Consider the following 17,824-nt stretch of genomic DNA (forward strand, 5'->3'; position numbering starts at 1 on the left):
AGACGTAACATCCCGCCCACCTCCTTCCTTCCTCATAGCGGCCGGGAGGCAGGTAAGGGGCGCTTCCTCGTTCCTGCGGCGTCACACGCAGCGATGTGTGCTGCCGCAGGAACGAGGAACAACTTCGTTACTGCTGCAGTAACGATATTTAAGAATGGACCCCCATGTCGCCGATTAGCGATTTTGCACGTTTTTGCAACGATGCAAAATCGCTTATCGGTGTCACACGCAACGGCATCGCTAATGCGGCCGGATGTGCGTCACAAAATCCGTGACCCTAACGACTCCGCATTAGCGATGTCGCAGCGTGTAAAGCCCCCTTCAGGCTTATTTTTCAAGCATACTCCAAAAATCATGCTAGGGCTTATTTTGGGGAAACAGAGTAGATGTAAAATTGGTTTCTTGATGCTGTGCACTGTATTTTCTTACCAAACTTGACACAATCATGAGCATGTATTTTTATATTTCTACAGACTGCCGCAACCATGGGAGACGGAGAAATGGCAGTTTTTGGGGCGGCTGCTTCATACCTCCGAAAAACAGAAAAAGAGAGATTGGAGGCTCAGAACAAACCATTTGATGCTAAGAACAATTGCTTTGTGGATGATGCCAAAGAACTGTATGTGAAAGGTCTGATCACCGGCCGCGATAGTGGCAAAGCCACAGTGAAGACCGACGATGGAAGGGTGAATATTACAATTATTCTTTTATTACATTTACTAATAATTAGATAGCAACCTCAAAGTCAAAGTTGGCTTTGGTAGTAGAGTACCGACAATCTCCTAACAATAACTTCAGTTGGTGGTAAAAGGCAAATATCTATAGCAAACAATGAGTAAATCACTAGACTAAGCTTCTCGTCCTTTCCAGGAAGTCACCGTTAAGGACACCCAAGTTTACCCGCAAAATCCTCCCAAGTTTGATAAAATTGAAGACATGGCCATGATGACTCACCTGAACGAGGCGTCTGTGCTGTATAACCTCAAAGAGCGTTACGCCGCCTGGATGATCTACGTACGTTTTCTATCTTTTTTTGTACATATCACAAAACTAAATGCAACATTTTTCAAAAAGGGCATTGTACACTGCTCGCCCTCCATATATCGAGTTTATGATTTGGAAATAATGTCTTTATCCTGTAATTCCAGACCTACTCCGGCCTTTTTTGTGTCACTGTCAACCCCTACAAGTGGCTTCCGGTGTACAACCCCGAAGTGGTCGCCGGCTACAGAGGAAAGAAGCGTATGGAAGCCCCACCACACATCTTCTCCATCTCTGATAACGCCTATCAGTTCATGTTGACAGGTCTTTTTTACTTTTTACGTTACGTCATTCGACTTTCCAGAGTTTTATCTGAACTGATGACTTAGATTTTTCTCTCTTTTTCAATTCCAGATCGTGAAAACCAGTCAATCCTGATTACGTAAGTACAACATGGAGCTGATTCCGACATACATGTTCTTATACCTTGTTGCAATGTTTTACTGACATATCTTTCTTGTACTCAGTGGAGAATCCGGTGCTGGAAAGACTGTAAACACCAAGCGTGTCATCCAATACTTCGCAACAATTGCAGCTATTGGGGATACACAAAAGAAGAAGGAGTCAAGTAACAGCTTGAAGGTAAAAACTGGGCCTTATATATTAATGATGTAGACTCCAGGGGATGATCAGAAGTACACCCCAACTCATATTCCTTCACACTATTAGGGAACATTGGAAGATCAAATCATCCAAGCCAACCCTCTGCTGGAAGCCTTTGGAAATGCCAAAACTGTGAGAAATGACAACTCCTCTCGTTTTGTAAGTGGAAAAACTGTTTTAGAATAAATGCTTGATATAAAGGAAGATCTTTATTGACGTTCCAAATCTACACAATCCTTAGGGTAAATTTATCAGAATCCACTTCGGAACTACAGGAAAACTCTCCTCCGCCGATATTGAGGCTTGTAAGTTTTGCTAACATTGAGTTTTGGCAATTTAGTGATTGTCTTCTTACCATCATTGACCTGTAATATCGCTCATATATAGATCTGCTGGAGAAGTCCAGAGTAACCTTCCAGCTATCGGCAGAAAGGAGCTACCACATCTTCTACCAGATCCAGACGAACAAGAGGCCGGAGATTGTTGGTGAGTTATTTTAGATCCATTTGTACAAACTTCAGGTTGACAATGACTTGTGGATTTATATCGAGCACCACTTCTTCCTAGAAATGCTTCTAATCACCACAAACCCGTACGACTATCCCTTCATCAGCCAAGGTGAAATTGCCGTGAAGAGCATTGATGATGTAGAGGAGTTTATGGCCACAGACGTAAGACAAATATAGTTTCCCCCATATACTCTTTTTGTATAATTAGAAGCTTTGAGCATATAGCGACCTATATTATATATATATTTATTACAGAGCGCCATCGATATTCTGGGCTTCACACCCGATGAAAAGAACGGCATCTACAAGATGACCGGCGCAGTCATGCACCACGGTAACATGAAATTCAAGCAAAAGCAAAGAGAGGAACAAGCTGAACCCGATGGCACAGAAGGTAGAGTAAATAATAATATACGCGGCTTCTTTATACGGTTAGATTCAGCCACCATAAATGATCATTCCTGCTTCCTTAGTTGCTGATAAGATTGGCTATCTGATGGGTCTGAACTCTGCTGATCTCCTGAAGGCTTTGTGCTACCCAAGAGTCAAAGTCGGAAATGAATTTGTCACCAAAGGTCAAACCGTTCAACAGGTAAAAAGCGTTAGAAGTAGAAGATAAATTTCCAATACAATGAGCGATCTGTGAACATATGCAATATGTACTCTTGTTTCTAGGTTTACAATGCCATCGGTGCTCTCACTAAGTCTGTCTTTGAGAAGCTTTTCTTCTGGATGGTCGCTCGTATCAACCAGCAGCTGGACACTAAACAGCCAAGACAGTACTTCATCGGTGTGCTGGATATCGCTGGATTTGAGATCTTTGATGTGAGCAGAATTATACTACAGACGACAGATTCTGTTTCCCACTATACACCAGTGTCTAAATGTTCATCCATGTTCTCTTTTCCAGTACAACAGTCTGGAGCAGCTCTGCATTAACTTCACCAATGAGAAACTGCAGCAGTTCTTCAACCATCACATGTTTGTCCTGGAACAAGAAGAGTACAAGAAGGAAGGAATTGACTGGGAATTCATTGACTTCGGTATGGATCTGGCTGCCTGCATTGAGCTCATTGAGAAGGTTGGTACCAGCTCTACCTACTCATTACTTAAATAACTTAAGAAATCTGAGCTTACTATCGTTCTATGTTTATAGCCCATGGGTATCTTCTCAATCCTGGAGGAAGAGTGCATGTTCCCCAAAGCTACTGACACATCCTTCAAGAACAAGCTCTATGACCAGCATCTTGGCAAGTGCAAGAACTTTGAGAAGCCCAAGCCCGGTAAAGGAAAGGCGGAAGCTCACTTCTCCTTGGTGCATTATGCCGGTACGGTAGATTACAACATCTCTGGCTGGCTGGACAAGAACAAGGACCCGCTGAACGAGACTGTTGTCGGCCTCTACCAAAAGTCTCCAGTGAAACTCTTGGCCTTCCTGTATTCCAGCTACTCTGGCGCAGATGGTAAGTATACCACTGATAGAAGCAGTTCTTAGAGCGGTCGTACATCTTCTATAACTATTTTTCTATTTCAAAATAATATTATAGGTCCTGATGCCGGAGGAAAAGGTGGAAAGAAAAAGAAGGGTTCATCTTTCCAGACTGTCTCTGCTCTCTTCAGAGTGAGTCCGTCCACAACCCAAGATGTTTTCCTATCATGTAGAAACGTGCAGAGTTTAGTAACGTCTTAATGTTATTATTCCATAGGAAAATCTGAACAAGCTGATGACTAACCTGAGGAGCACTCACCCTCACTTTGTGCGTTGTTTGATTCCCAATGAGACAAAGACTCCAGGTAAGATCGCTACCAATATCGGTTAGAAAAAAATAGGTTTAAGATGGCCATTTTTCAGTAAGTATACTGTTTTCATCCAGGTATCATGGAGAATCATCTGATCATCCACCAGCTGAGATGTAATGGTGTGCTGGAGGGGATCAGGATCTGCAGAAAGGGATTCCCCAGCAGAATCCTCTATGGTGACTTCAAGCAACGGTAAACACTTGACCATATTTTGTAGTTACTCAATCCAATTAAAGGTTTGTTCCAGCTTAAATTGATGCTGTACCACATTTACAGATCAATTCAATTGGAATAAATACACATAAATCATGTAATTGTTGGTTGCGCGATGAATACCAGTGCAGAGGTGCTCTTTACGGTGTGTGTCTTGTCTAGTTCCCACCATGGAGGTCCCAAAGAGAAGAAGTGATGTTACAACCCCTTCAAAAATATTATAGAATTTTGTTGAAATTTCTGTAGCTAACAGTTTTTATTTTTCCATGGTCGTCTTTAGTTACAAGGTCCTCAATGCTAGTGCAATCCCAGATGGTCAATTCATCGACAGCAAGAAGGCCTCGGAGAAACTCCTCGGTTCTATTGATGTGGATCATACACAGTACAAGTTCGGACACACCAAGGTAAAGAAATACTTTATGGAATAATAAACATATTTAGGCCATTATTTTTTAAGAAAGGAGATTATTAAACTTTATATTGCGACAGGTTTTCTTCAAAGCTGGTCTTCTGGGTACTCTGGAAGAAATGAGAGATGAAAAGTTGGCACAACTCATCACTCGTACTCAAGCTTTGTGCAGAGGTTTCTTAATGAGAATTGAATTCAAGAAAATGATGGAGAGAAGGTATTTAGCATTAAAACTGAAATATAAGTATAAAAAATAAATATTGACAAACATTTGATACCTTATTATTTTCTTTTCCCTTAGGGAAGCAATCTTTGTGATCCAGTACAATGTCAGGTCATTCATGAATGTTAAGCACTGGCCATGGATGAAGCTGTACTTCAAGATCAAACCTCTTCTGAAGAGCGCCGAGACCGAAAAGGAAATGGCCAACATGAAGGAAGAGTTTGAGAAGACCAAAGAAGCCCTTGCCAAGTCGGAAGCAAGGAGGAAAGAGCTAGAAGAGAAAATGGTTGTTTTCCTGCAAGAAAAAAATGACTTAATGCTGCAAGTGCAATCTGTAAGAAAAAAAAACTAAACCAATTGGACAACTTAATAATTTCTTGATGACATTTTAATGCAAATGTTAACTTCGTTCATTTTTACATTTAAAGGAAGGAGAAAGCTTGAATGACGCAGAAGAAAGGTGTGAAGGTCTCATTAAGAGCAAAATCCAACTGGAAGCCAAAATTAAAGAAATCACAGAAAGGCTTGAAGATGAGGAGGAAAGCAATGCCGAACTGACTGCCAAGAAGAGGAAACTGGAAGATGAGTGCTCAGAACTGAAGAAAGATATTGATGACTTGGAGCTGACCTTGGCCAAAGTGGAGAAGGAAAAGCATGCCACGGAAAACAAGGTAAGGGATTTGACCAGTCTTCTCAATTCAATTTCAAGAAATACAATTTCACCAAATAACTAATCCTTTATCCTTAGGTTAAAAACCTTACAGAAGAGTTGGCTGCATTGGATGAGAACATCTCAAAGATTTCCAAGGAGAAGAAAGCGCTCCAAGAGGCTCACCAACAAACTCTTGATGACCTGCAGGCTGAGGAGGATAAAGTCAGCTCTCTGACCAAAGCCAAGACTAAACTTGAACAACAAGTTGACGATGTGAGTTATCCTTATTGTCATGTGTGAAATTTAATATATTAAACCTCAAAGACATCTTAATCATTTTACATCCAATTAGTTGGAAGGATCCTTGGAACAAGAGAAGAAGCTTCGTCTTGACCTTGAAAGAGCCAAGAGAAAGCTCGAAGGAGATGTGAAGTTGTCTCAAGAAACGGTTATGGATCTTGAAAATGAGAAACAGCAAGCAGAAGAAAAACTTAAGAAGTTAGTAGATTTGTTCTAGTTCATCTTTACCAGAATAGGAGTTTTTGCAATGAATTTCCTAACCAATATTTAATTGACAAATCCAGGAAGGACTTTGAGTTAAATCAACTGCAAGGAAAGATTGAAGATGAGCAGTCCCTTGGGTCTCAGCTGCAGAAGAAGATCAAGGAGCTGCAGGTATTGTTATATAATGGATCAGTCAGTAGAAGCATATAACTTCTGATAGAATGGAAAATAATCCATCCTTTTGTACTAGGCCCGTATTGAAGAACTGGAGGAGGAGATTGAAGCGGAGCGTACTGCTCGTGCCAAAGTAGAAAAGCTAAGGGCTGACCTCTCTAGAGAACTTGAAGAGATCAGTGAAAGACTTGAAGAAGCTGGAGGTGCAACCTCAGCTCAGATTGAGCTGAATAAGAAACGCGAGGCAGAGTTCCAGAAACTGAGACGCGACTTGGAAGAGTCCACACTCCAGCATGAAGCCACCTCTGCCGCCCTGCGCAAGAAGCATGCCGACAGCGTCGCCGAACTGGGAGAACAGATTGATAATCTCCAAAGAGTCAAACAGAAGCTGGAGAAGGAGAAGAGCGAGCTGAAGATGGAGATTGATGACCTTGCCAGCAACTTGGAGAATGTCTCAAAATCAAAGGTATAAGAATTACCCACTGGAAACAAATTATTTTTTTTGTTAATGTAATAAACCCAATACTGCTAACATTTTATTTTATCCACATAGGCTAACCTTGAAAAAGTCAGCCGTGTCCTAGAGGATCAACACAGCGAACTCAAGTCTAAAGATGATGAGCACCAGCGTATTATCAATGATATCTCAGCTCAAAGAGCTCGTTTGCAAACAGAAAATGGTATGTATGACAAACACTTTTCACATCTAGACTTACAGGTTTCATCTACGTGGACAAATTATTCTCTTTGGTTTGCTATTAGGTGCAAAGCCAAAAGTTTCCACCTTGGATTACATTGTTCTCAAATACTGCGTTCTCTCATATTAGGTGAACTCTCCCGTCAATTAGAGGAAAAAGAATCTTTGATTTCTCAGCTGACCAGAGGAAAGCAAGGATTCACCCAGCAGGTTGAAGAACTCAAGAGGCAACTGGAGGAAGAAACCAAGGTGCATAAAATTAATATTTGGTTATCTCAATAATATTCTACAAACTTAATTGTATAAATCAATATTTATTTGCATTTTTAAGCATCAAGGAAAATCTTAAATTACTTACCGGTAATGATTTTTTCCAGAAGCCACAACAGCGCCACTGCTTTCTTGGTGGCGCAGTTGTGGTGAAGGGAAATATCTTAAATTACTTACCGGTAATGATTTTTTTCCAGAAACCAACAACAGCGCCACTGCTTTCTTGGTGGCACGGTTGTGGTGAAGGAAAATATCCTAAATTGCTTACCGGTAATGATTTTTTTTTCCAGAAGCCACAATAGTGCCAACAGAAAGCAGTGGCGCTGTTGTGGTGAAAGGAAAAAGCTTGTGTTCATGTATTTCTAGTTACAATGCAGATTAACAAATTAAAATAATCCCAACTGCAAATCAATAGGCCAAGAATGCTCTCGCCCACGGTCTACAATCTTCTCGGCACGACTGCGATTTGCTCCGAGAGCAATATGAGGAGGAGCAAGAGGCAAAGGCTGAGCTTCAAAGAGCTCTGTCCAAGGCCAATGGTGAAGTAGCACAATGGAGAACCAAATATGAGACTGATGCCATTCAGCGCACAGAGGAACTGGAAGAGGCCAAGTACGATCTCATAATATAGGTAGACAAAAATGGTGTATATATAAGGATTATCTCACCTTTCCACTATTCATCTACAGGAAGAAGCTTGCACAACGTCTCCAAGATGCCGAGGAGCAGGTAGAGGCTGTAAACTCCAAATGTGCCTCCCTGGAGAAGACCAAACAGAGGTTGCAGGCCGAAGTAGAGGACCTGATGGTTGATGTTGAAAGGGCAAATAGCGCAGCGGCTGCTCTAGATAAGAAGCAGAGGAACTTTGATAAGGTAAAATATGCATATTACATTACCATGATCAATAGCTTTACTCTGGTATAATGGGGGAAGACCATGACTCAATGGATCTCTCTGTGCAGGTCCTTGTTGAATGGAAACAAAAATATGAAGAAGGTCAGGCCGAGTTGGAGGCAGTTCAGAAAGAAGCCCGTACCCTGAGCACTGAGATCTTCAAGATGAAGAACGCCTATGAGGAAGCGTTAGAACAAGTTGAAACCTTGAAACGGGAAAACAAAAACTTGCAACGTAAGCATTTTACCTTGCTTTCATTCCGCACACCTAACCATGGTTGAAGGCCCCTTCTAATGGAAAAAACGTTTGCTTTTATATATTTTTGCAGAGGAGATTTCAGATTTGACTGAACAGATTGGCGAATCCGGCAAATCCATCAATGAGCTGGAGAAATCCAAAAAGCAAATAGAACAGGAGAAGAGTGACCTGCAAGCGGCATTGGAGGAGGCGGAGGTGCGTATGCATGTTGTAAATTGAAAACACTTAAGGTATTTTTTTTTTTTATCATCTTGCTCATTTATCAAACCTTATGTCTTCAAAAGGGATCTCTGGAACACGAAGAAGCAAAGATCCTCCGCATCCAGCTCGAGCTGAATCAAGTGAAATCTGAAGTAGACAGGAAAATTGCAGAGAAAGATGAAGAGATTGAACAACTTAAGAGAAACAGCCAGAGGGTCATTGACACCATGCAGAGTACATTAGATGCTGAGATCAGAAGCAGGAATGATGCCCTGAGACTGAAGAAGAAGATGGAAGGAGACCTGAACGAGATGGAGATTCAGCTGAGCCATGCCAACCGTCAGGCCGCCGAGGCGCAGAAGCAGCTCAGAAATGTGCAAGGACAACTGAAGGTAACAGCAGTACCTGTGAGACTATATTTGCATCTGTAAATTGATGTCCTCCACATTTTAATCTTCATAACATCTTCCTATCATTTTGACTTTCAGGATGCCCAGCTGCATCTTGATGATGCCCTGAGGAGCCAGGAAGACCTAAAAGAACAAGTTGCTGTTGTGGAACGTAGGAATAATCTACAACAGGCTGAAATTGAGGAGATGCGTTCTGCTCTGGAACAGACGGAGAGGTCCCGGAAGGTGGCGGAGCAGGAACTTCTGGATGCAAGTGAGCGCCTTCAACTTCTCCACTCCCAGGTGAGATCATCTACGAGGATATTGGTAATGAGTGATATGTAAAATATGGAGACTAAGAGGTATGCTGCTCTCCCGCAGAACACAAGCCTCATCAACACCAAGAAGAAGTTAGAGAACGATGCAAGTCAACTCCAGAATGAAGTTGAGGAAGCAGTTCAAGAAGCCAGAAATGCAGAAGAAAAAGCCAAGAAGGCGATCACTGATGTATGTATGAACCTCTCTATAAACATATTCACCAAATATATACTGTATGAGAAGCTCTGATATCCTGGTCTCTATGTTTATAGGCTGCACTAATGGCAGAAGAACTGAAGAAGGAGCAGGACACTAGCGCCCACTTGGAGAGGATGAAGAAGAACCTTGAACAGACCGTGAAGGATCTTCAGCACCGTCTGGATGAGGCAGAACAGCTGGCACTGAAAGGTGGCAAGAAACAGCTGCAGAAACTGGAAGCTAGGGTAAGACTTGGATAAATGTCTTCATCTTAGATTTCCCAAACTTAAAAAAGCATGAAATAGCATTAAATATTCACGTCTTTCTCAGGTACGAGAGTTAGAAAACGAGCTGGAGAATGAACAGAAGCGCGGTACAGAGGCAATCAAAGGAGTCCGCAAATACGAAAGAAGAGTGAAAGAACTGTCTTACCAGGTAAAGCCTTCTTTAAGTCTTAGGTGATTAATTAAGTATTATATAATTGCCTCTAATAATATGAATACTTACTGTTTTATAGAATGAGGAGGACAGGAAGAATGTCTTGAGACTTCAGGATCTGGTAGACAAGCTGCAACTGAAGGTCAAGGCCTACAAGAGACAGGCTGAGGAATCTGTAAGTTGGGGAAGAACAAAATCTTGAATAATTACATTATACATTATTGCAAGACACTTCTAGTAAATGGCCTGTTATTATCTTCTTCTAGGAGGAACAGGCCAATACCCACCTGTCCCGCTTCAGAAAGGTCCAGCATGAGCTGGAGGAAGCCGAGGAAAGAGCCGATATCGCCGAGTCCCAAGTGAACAAACTCCGAGCCAAGAGCCGCGACATTGGTGGCAAGGTACAGAACAACAGTATATATTAAGAGCAAATGTTTTTAAAATGTTTTTTTAAAGTGGTAATCTTCCTTATTATAATTTTGTGTTTTTTTTCTTTGCCTTTGCAGAAAGACAGTGAGGAATAAAGACTCATCCGCAAGAGAAAATAATGAAATTTGCAAAATGTGAATTTTGTTCTTTTCTAAGTCCCATTCAAGTCTCCCTCCCTTTACTAATAAATCATTTCTAGCTTTTGACAAAAGTGTCCATCTTCTTATTGTTGTGGTGTGAATATACGCGAGTACTCTATTTTCTTATAATTGCTTTGGGCAGATTGACATATATGATAATTCAACTGTAACATTCAGGATGGATATGCCATAAAAAGAAATTAAAAGGTAAAATTAAATAAAATGTTTAAAAAACAAAGTACCATCTAATACAGACATCTCAGAGGGTTTATTTTTAAGCCATGACACCACATAATATAATCTCATACTTATATCATTATTATCCACCAGTACCATTCTCCACCTATTATTCAAACATTTCTTTTTTTCAAATATATACATATATATTTATATACATATATACACATATATACACAGTGTGTCCACCCAGATCCTGTCCACCGCCATTAACTTGAGAACGGCGGCAGCTATAGGAATAGAAGTGGTGTCTAGGTATAGTAAAGTAGCCATGCGCTACGCAATGAAAACACCTATAGCGCCACCTGGTGGAAAACAGCGGAGTTAGCATTTTTATCTCGAAAACGTTACAAGATAGAGAAAAAAAGTGAATTACAAAGTTTTGGGCATCATCAATTCAATACGAATCGACACCTTGCATACAGAAATGCTATTATTACAACGTGTAAAACTCACAAGGCTGCGGACGTGAAGCGATACCTCATGGAGACCTTCCTGCAAGTCATTGGGTATGGTGGCTGTGTGGAGTGGCCTCCGCTCACCTGACCTGACCCCATTGGACTTCTTTCTGTGAGGTCACATCAAACAGCAGGTGTATGCGACCCCTCCACCAACATTGCAGGACCTACGACCACGTATCACAGATGCTTGTGCAAACGTGTCACCTACCATATTGCACAATGTGCAGCAAGATACAGTATGCTGTGCAGAGGCCAGATGTGCATTGCAGCCAGATACAGTATGCTGTGCAGAGGCCAGATGTGCATTGCAGCAAGATACAGTATGCTGTGCAGAGGCCAGATGTGCATTGCAGCTGACGGGGGCCACTTTGAGTATCAAAGTTAAATGAGCGCCATATGCGTGAGCAGCATTCAATGTTTTTGGGGGGGGGGGCATGGGTTTCATATCATAGCATTTTAGTATGCAAGGTGTCGATTCGTATTGAATTGATGATGCCCTACAATTTTTTAGTTCACTTTTTTTTTCTCTCTCGTTCTGTTTTCAAGATAAAAATGCTAACTCCATTGTTTTCCACGAGGTGGCGCTATAGGTGGTTTCATTGCGTAGCGTATGGATACTTTACTATACCTAGACACCACTTCTATGCCTATAGCTGGCGCCGTTCTCAAGTTAATGGCGGTGGACAGGAGATGGGTGGACACACTGTATATAGGTGCGGTGTATACAGGAGATGGGTGGACACACTGTATATAGGTGCGGTGTATACAGGAGATGGGTGGACACACTGTATAATATAAACCCGCTGATGTTGATGTGCCCAATTACCAGTCACGACTCCAAGCGATCTTAGCCTCACACGTAATTCAGTAAGTTGGACTGATACCCTAAGTATCAATTAAAAATAGTTTTTAGGTTAACAGTAGCAAATTTAGATACTCATCCATTTTCAAAACGGATTCTGGGGCTTAAAATTTGTTTGGATTCGGTAAACATTGACCCCCCAGATGAAGCAAATGTGAAACGCGCGTGGAGTGGATTATGGGAGAGCCACTGCTGCTATTGGATTTCAGGCATCTATGGAATCTCCACTTTAATGAGGCTATTCAGATTTGTCCATTTTGACCTACACCTTTCACAACTTTATTTTGGCCTTAATATTGTATCCAGTTATATTATTTTTCCTTTCTTGCCCTGTATTTGTACCACTTTTTTCTGCACATATGATATATACTTCTTTTTCTCTCTAAGGCTCACCCACCATCTTTTCTCCTATGTCTGTGTATTTTGGCTTTATTTTATATACGTTCATATATATAATCTTGTAATGTTATATTATAGTTTTTATTCCGCACATTGATTATTCCGTTTGGGTTGTTTTGTTGATTTTTTTTTTTTGCATTGGGTTTTATTTATTTTTGGCTTGGGCATTGCTTTTTGATTCTTATCGAATTGCAAAGACAAACCACAATAAATTCCAAAAAAATCTTACTTAAAGGGATTCTCCAGAAATAGATCAAAAGAGAAAGAAAAGAAATGACTTAACTAATTTAACAAACAAGGTAATCACTATAGTAAATAAATATGGTCACCGTCTTGTTACGCTGATGGAAACCTGCTCGATTTGTGATTTTGTCTCTGGAGGGAACTAATGTAATTAAGAGGTTAATAATAACATTTCCTTTATTCCTATTTTTTTTTATTCTCATGCCTTGGACAGCTGTAGATTCCTCACAATCGACCATATGTCTTAAGTCTAATCCGGATAATGTGAAGGAATTCGGCGTTCCTCCAGCAGGTGGTGCTCGAGGATGGGCCTAAGACGTGATCAGTTACAAAGAACATTGCATTCATACATATATAGGAAACTATTTATAGCAATCCATCAATTGTAAATCACAGTTATCATTGCTAGATTAACAGAACAAGGCTGGGACCGTCAAATCAATGCAAGGTGGATTTGCAGTAGCCGGCAGCGGCCACAATCGGAAGACTGAGCCGCTCCGGAACTGGGCATTTCCGGTGGCACCGAATACAGCCGATTGGCAGGGCTGTGGGATGCCGGACCCCGGCCGATCAGACATGTATGACTGATCCTAATGATAAGCCATCAATGTTAAAGTAGCGGACAACCCCTTTAAGTGGTGGTATCAGGGTCCGCAAACATGGATAGTTCTCACCCTTCAGAGGTGCAGCACCAGCTCTCTGTCGCTTCTCCTTTATCATGGCGGCAGTGGTGACGTCACAACTACAAAGCGAATGACCAGTGCAGCCAATCAGCAGCTCACTCATACAGTTAGGTCCAGAAATATTTGGACAGTGACACAAGTTTTGTTATTTTAGCTGTTTTCAAAAACATGTTCAGAAATACAATTATATATATAATACCGGCTGAAAGTGCACACTCCCAGCTGCAATATGAGAGTTTTCACATCCAAATCGGAGAAAGGGTTTAGGAATCATAGCTCTGTAATGCATAGCCTCCTCTTTTTCAAGGGACCAAAAGTAATTGGACAAGGGACTCTAAGGGCTGCAATTAACTCTGAAGGCATCTCCCTCGTTAACCTGTAATCAATGAAGTAGTTAAAAGGTCTGGGGTTGATTACAGGTGTGTGGTTTTGCATTTGGAAGCTGTTGCTGTGACCAGACAACATGCGGTCTAAGGAACTCTCAATTGAGGTGAAGCAGAACATCCTGGGGCTAAAAAAAAAGAAAAAATCCATCAGAGAGATAGCAGACATGCTTGGAGTAGCAAAATCAACAGTTGGGTACATTCTGAGAAAAAAGGAATTGACTGGTGAGCTTGGGAACTCAAAAAGGCCTGGGCGTCCACGGATGACAACAGTGGTGGATGATCGCCGCATACTTTCTTTGGTGAAGAAGAACCCGTTCACAACATCAACTGAAGTCCAGAACACTCTCAGTGAAGTAGGTGTATCTGTCTCTAAGTGAACAGTAAAGAGAAGACTCCATGAAAGTAAATACAAAGGGTTCACATCTAGATGCAAACCATTCATCAATTCCAAAAATAGACAGGCCAGAGTTAAATTTGCTGAAAAACACCTCATGAAGCCAGCTCAGTTCTGGAAAAGTATTCTATGGACAGATGAGACCAAGATCAACCTGTACCAGAATGATGGGAAGAAAAAAGTTTGGAGAAGAAAGGGAACGGCACATGATCCAAGGCACACCACATCCTCTGTAAAACATGGTGGAGGCAACGTGATGGCATGGGCATGCATGGCTTTCAATGGCACTGGGTCACTTGTGTTTATTGATGACATAACAGCAGACAAGAGTAGCCGGATGAATTCTGAAGTGTACCGGGATATACTTTCAGCCCAGATTCAGCCAAATGCCGCAAAGTTGATCGGACGGCGCTTCATAGTACAGATGGACAATGACCCCAAGCATACAGCCAAAGCTACCCAGGAGTTCATGAGTGCAAAAAAGTGGAACATTCTGCAATGGCCAAGTCAATCACCAGATCTTAACCCAATTGAGCATGCATTTCACTTGCTCAAATCCAGACTTAAGACGGAAAGACCCACAAACAAGCAAGACCTGAAGGCTGCGGCTGTAAAGGCCTGGAAAAGCATTAAGAAGGAGGAAACCCAGCGTTTGGTGATGTCCATGGGTTCCAGACTTAAGGCAGTGATTGCCCCCAAAGGATTCGCAACAAAATATTGAAAATAAAAATATTTTGTTTGGGTTTGGTTTATTTGTCCAATTACTTTTGACCTCCTAAAATGTAGAGTGTTTGTAAAGAAATGTGACAATTCCTACAATTTCTATCAGATATTTTTGTTCAAACCTTCAAATTAAACATTACAATCTGCACTTGAATTCTGTTGTAGAGGTTTCATTTCAAATCCAATGTGGTGGCATGCAGAGCCCAACTCGCCAAAATTGTGTCACTGTCCAAATATTTCTGGACCTAACTGTAGATGGTACAAACCACTAAGATCAATGATTGGCTGCAGCAGTGATCTGCACTGTCCCTGCTGCAGCCAAAACATGAAGACCAAAGCAACAGAGGAAAGCCACTGGTATCAGTTTTTGTTATTTTACAATCGCATCGGGACCACCATCAGTCAGTGCAAAGACCTTCCCCCGGACAATCTGCATAGCAAATTATATCAATATAGAGCTATAAAATTATCTCCATGAACAGAAAACTCAATATTTACAATAATAATAAAGGGAACCAATCACCAGGATTTTCCTATATAACCTAAAGCCAGTGCTATACTGGCACTATCAGGCTGATTCTATACATACAGTGCTATACTGGCACTATCAGGCTGATTCTATACATACAGTGCTATACTGGCGCTATCAGGCTGATTCTATACATACAGTGCTATACTGGCGCTATCAGGCTGATTCTATACATATAGTGCTATACTGGCACTATCAGGCTGAGTCTATACATACAGTGCTATACTGGCACTATCAGGCTGAGTCTATACATACAGTGCTATACTGGCACTATCAGGCTGATTCTATACATACAGTGCTATACTGGCACTATCAGGCTGATTCTATACATACAGTGCTATACTGGCACTATCAGGCTGATTCTATACATACAGTGCTATACTGGCACTATCAGGCTGATTCTGTACATACAGTGCTATACTGGCACTATGAGGCTGAGTCTATACATACAGTGCTATACTGGCGCTATCAGGCTGATTCTATACATACAGTGCTATACTGGCGCTATCAGGCTGATTCCATACATATAGTGCTATACTGGCCCTATCAGGCTGATTCTATACATAAAATACTATACTGGCGCTATCAGGCTGATTCTATACATACAGTGCTATACAGGCGCTATCAGGCTGAGTCTATACATACAGTGCTATACTGGCATTATCAGGCTGATTCTATACATACAGTGCTATACTGGCACTATCAGGCTGATTCTATACATACAGTGCTATACTGGCACTATCAGGCTGACTCTATACATACAGTGCTATACTGGCACAATCAGGCTGATTCTATACATACAGTGCTATACTGGCACTATCAGGCTGATTCTATACATACAGTGCTATACTGGCACTATCAGGCTGAGTCTATACATACAATACTATACTGGCGCTATCAGGCTGATTCTATACATACAGTGCTATACTGGCACTATCAGGCTGATTCTATACATTCAGTGCTATACTGGCACTATCAGGCTGATTCTATACATACAGTGCTATACTGGCACTATCAGGCTGATTCTATACATACAATGCTATACTGGCACTATCAGACTGATTCTATACATACAGTGCTATACTGGCACTATCAGGCTGATTCTATACATACAGTGCTATACTGGCACTATCAGGCTGATTCTATACATACAGTGCTATACTGGCACTATCAGGCTGATTCTATACATACAGTGCTATACTGGCACTATCAGGCTGATTCTATACATACAGTGCTATATTGGCACTATCAGGCTGATTCTATACATACCTGTAGTGAGCAGCTCGGATGTTTAGGTTTTGAAATCCAAAAAAGTAAAGTTTATAAAGTTAGCTGCTTGTTGAGTGACAGCAGCAAAGGAGCAGATAATATATTCACAGTTATCCCCTCCCTCTGTTAGAATTAGCATAAGTATTATAAAAACAATTCACTTTGTCTCTTGCAGGACCTGTGTGAGGTCATACCCATGTGACCAGAAGGGGCGGGGCCTCAGCCAACAAAGCTGGATACCAGGTCACATGGGTGTGACCTCACACAGGTCCTGCAAGAGACAAAGTGAATTGTTTGTATAATATTTAGGGTACCGTCTCACTAAACGACGCACCAACGATCCCACCAGCGATCCGACCTGGCAGGGATCGTTGGTGCGTCATTACATGGTTGTTGGTGAGCTGTCAATCAGGCAGATCTCACCAGCGACCAGCCACCAGCGACTGTGCGCTTGGTAACAGGGTAAATATCGGGTAACTAAGCAAAGCACTTTGCGTGGTTACCCGATATTTACCCTGGTTACCAGCGTACACCGATTAGCGCTGGCTCCCTGCACACGTAGCCAGGGTACACATTGGGTTACTAAGCAAAGCGCTTTGCTTAGTTACCCGATATTTACCCTGGCTACGTGTGCAGGGAGCCAGCACTAAGCGGTGTACGCTGGTAACCAGGGTAAATATCGGGTAACCAAGCAAATCGCTTTTCTTAGTTACCCAATATTTACCCTGGTTACCAGCGTACGCTGCTTACACAGAGTCGGTGCTCGTTGGTCTCCCGCCGTCAAACACGCCGATGTGTGCTGCACAGCGGGAGACCAACGAGCAAAAAATGAAACAGAACAGTGTGTAATGATCAGCGATTTCACAGCAGGGGTCAGGTCGCTGCTTAGTGTCACACACAGCGAGATCGCTGATGAGGTCACTGGTACGTCACAAAACCTGTGACTCTGCAGCGATCTCGCTAGCGATCTCGCTATGTGAGAAGTACCCCTTAGAACTAGCATAAGTAATTATAAAAACAATTCACTTTGTCTCTTGCAGGACCTGTGTGAGGTCATACCCATGTGACCAGAAGGGGCGGGGCCTCAGCCAACAAAGCTGGATACCAGGTCACATGGGTGTGACCTCACACAGGTCCTGCAAGAGACAAAGTGAATTCTTTGTATAATACTTATGCTAATTCTAACAGAGGGAGGGGATAACTATAAATATATTATCTGATCCTCAGCTGCTGTCACTCAACAAGTAGCTAACTTTATAAACTTTACTTTCTTGGATT

At 41.8% G+C, this 17,824-nt stretch overlaps 1 protein-coding gene across 1 annotated transcript in view; it reads left to right on the forward strand.

The window, feature by feature from the left end:
- Positions 1–10,371, forward strand: part of LOC142251908 (uncharacterized) — a 106,979-nt gene extending 96,608 nt beyond the window's left edge. The window contains exons 42-80 of the mRNA XM_075324958.1: positions 474–686; positions 871–1,014; positions 1,149–1,305; positions 1,396–1,423; positions 1,509–1,623; positions 1,711–1,803; positions 1,886–1,949; positions 2,032–2,130; positions 2,212–2,315; positions 2,409–2,547; positions 2,627–2,745; positions 2,829–2,978; positions 3,064–3,234; positions 3,310–3,616; positions 3,701–3,774; positions 3,860–3,947; positions 4,028–4,145; positions 4,447–4,570; positions 4,656–4,792; positions 4,877–5,132; positions 5,227–5,469; positions 5,547–5,723; positions 5,803–5,948; positions 6,035–6,125; positions 6,205–6,594; positions 6,682–6,808; positions 6,956–7,074; positions 7,511–7,707; positions 7,785–7,968; positions 8,058–8,223; positions 8,318–8,442; positions 8,532–8,840; positions 8,937–9,140; positions 9,219–9,344; positions 9,428–9,598; positions 9,684–9,788; positions 9,871–9,966; positions 10,058–10,192; positions 10,298–10,371. Of these exons, the coding sequence (XP_075181073.1) occupies positions 474–686; positions 871–1,014; positions 1,149–1,305; positions 1,396–1,423; positions 1,509–1,623; positions 1,711–1,803; positions 1,886–1,949; positions 2,032–2,130; positions 2,212–2,315; positions 2,409–2,547; positions 2,627–2,745; positions 2,829–2,978; positions 3,064–3,234; positions 3,310–3,616; positions 3,701–3,774; positions 3,860–3,947; positions 4,028–4,145; positions 4,447–4,570; positions 4,656–4,792; positions 4,877–5,132; positions 5,227–5,469; positions 5,547–5,723; positions 5,803–5,948; positions 6,035–6,125; positions 6,205–6,594; positions 6,682–6,808; positions 6,956–7,074; positions 7,511–7,707; positions 7,785–7,968; positions 8,058–8,223; positions 8,318–8,442; positions 8,532–8,840; positions 8,937–9,140; positions 9,219–9,344; positions 9,428–9,598; positions 9,684–9,788; positions 9,871–9,966; positions 10,058–10,192; positions 10,298–10,315 (5,829 nt within the window). The 3' untranslated portion in view covers positions 10,316–10,371. The remainder of the gene's footprint in view (positions 1–473; positions 687–870; positions 1,015–1,148; positions 1,306–1,395; positions 1,424–1,508; positions 1,624–1,710; positions 1,804–1,885; positions 1,950–2,031; positions 2,131–2,211; positions 2,316–2,408; positions 2,548–2,626; positions 2,746–2,828; positions 2,979–3,063; positions 3,235–3,309; positions 3,617–3,700; positions 3,775–3,859; positions 3,948–4,027; positions 4,146–4,446; positions 4,571–4,655; positions 4,793–4,876; positions 5,133–5,226; positions 5,470–5,546; positions 5,724–5,802; positions 5,949–6,034; positions 6,126–6,204; positions 6,595–6,681; positions 6,809–6,955; positions 7,075–7,510; positions 7,708–7,784; positions 7,969–8,057; positions 8,224–8,317; positions 8,443–8,531; positions 8,841–8,936; positions 9,141–9,218; positions 9,345–9,427; positions 9,599–9,683; positions 9,789–9,870; positions 9,967–10,057; positions 10,193–10,297) is intronic.
- Positions 10,372–17,824: the final 7,453 nt, after the last annotated feature.

Source organism: Anomaloglossus baeobatrachus, chromosome 9 (genome assembly GCF_048569485.1).
Source record: "Anomaloglossus baeobatrachus isolate aAnoBae1 chromosome 9, aAnoBae1.hap1, whole genome shotgun sequence".
Classification (NCBI taxonomy): Eukaryota; Metazoa; Chordata; class Amphibia; order Anura; family Aromobatidae; genus Anomaloglossus; species Anomaloglossus baeobatrachus.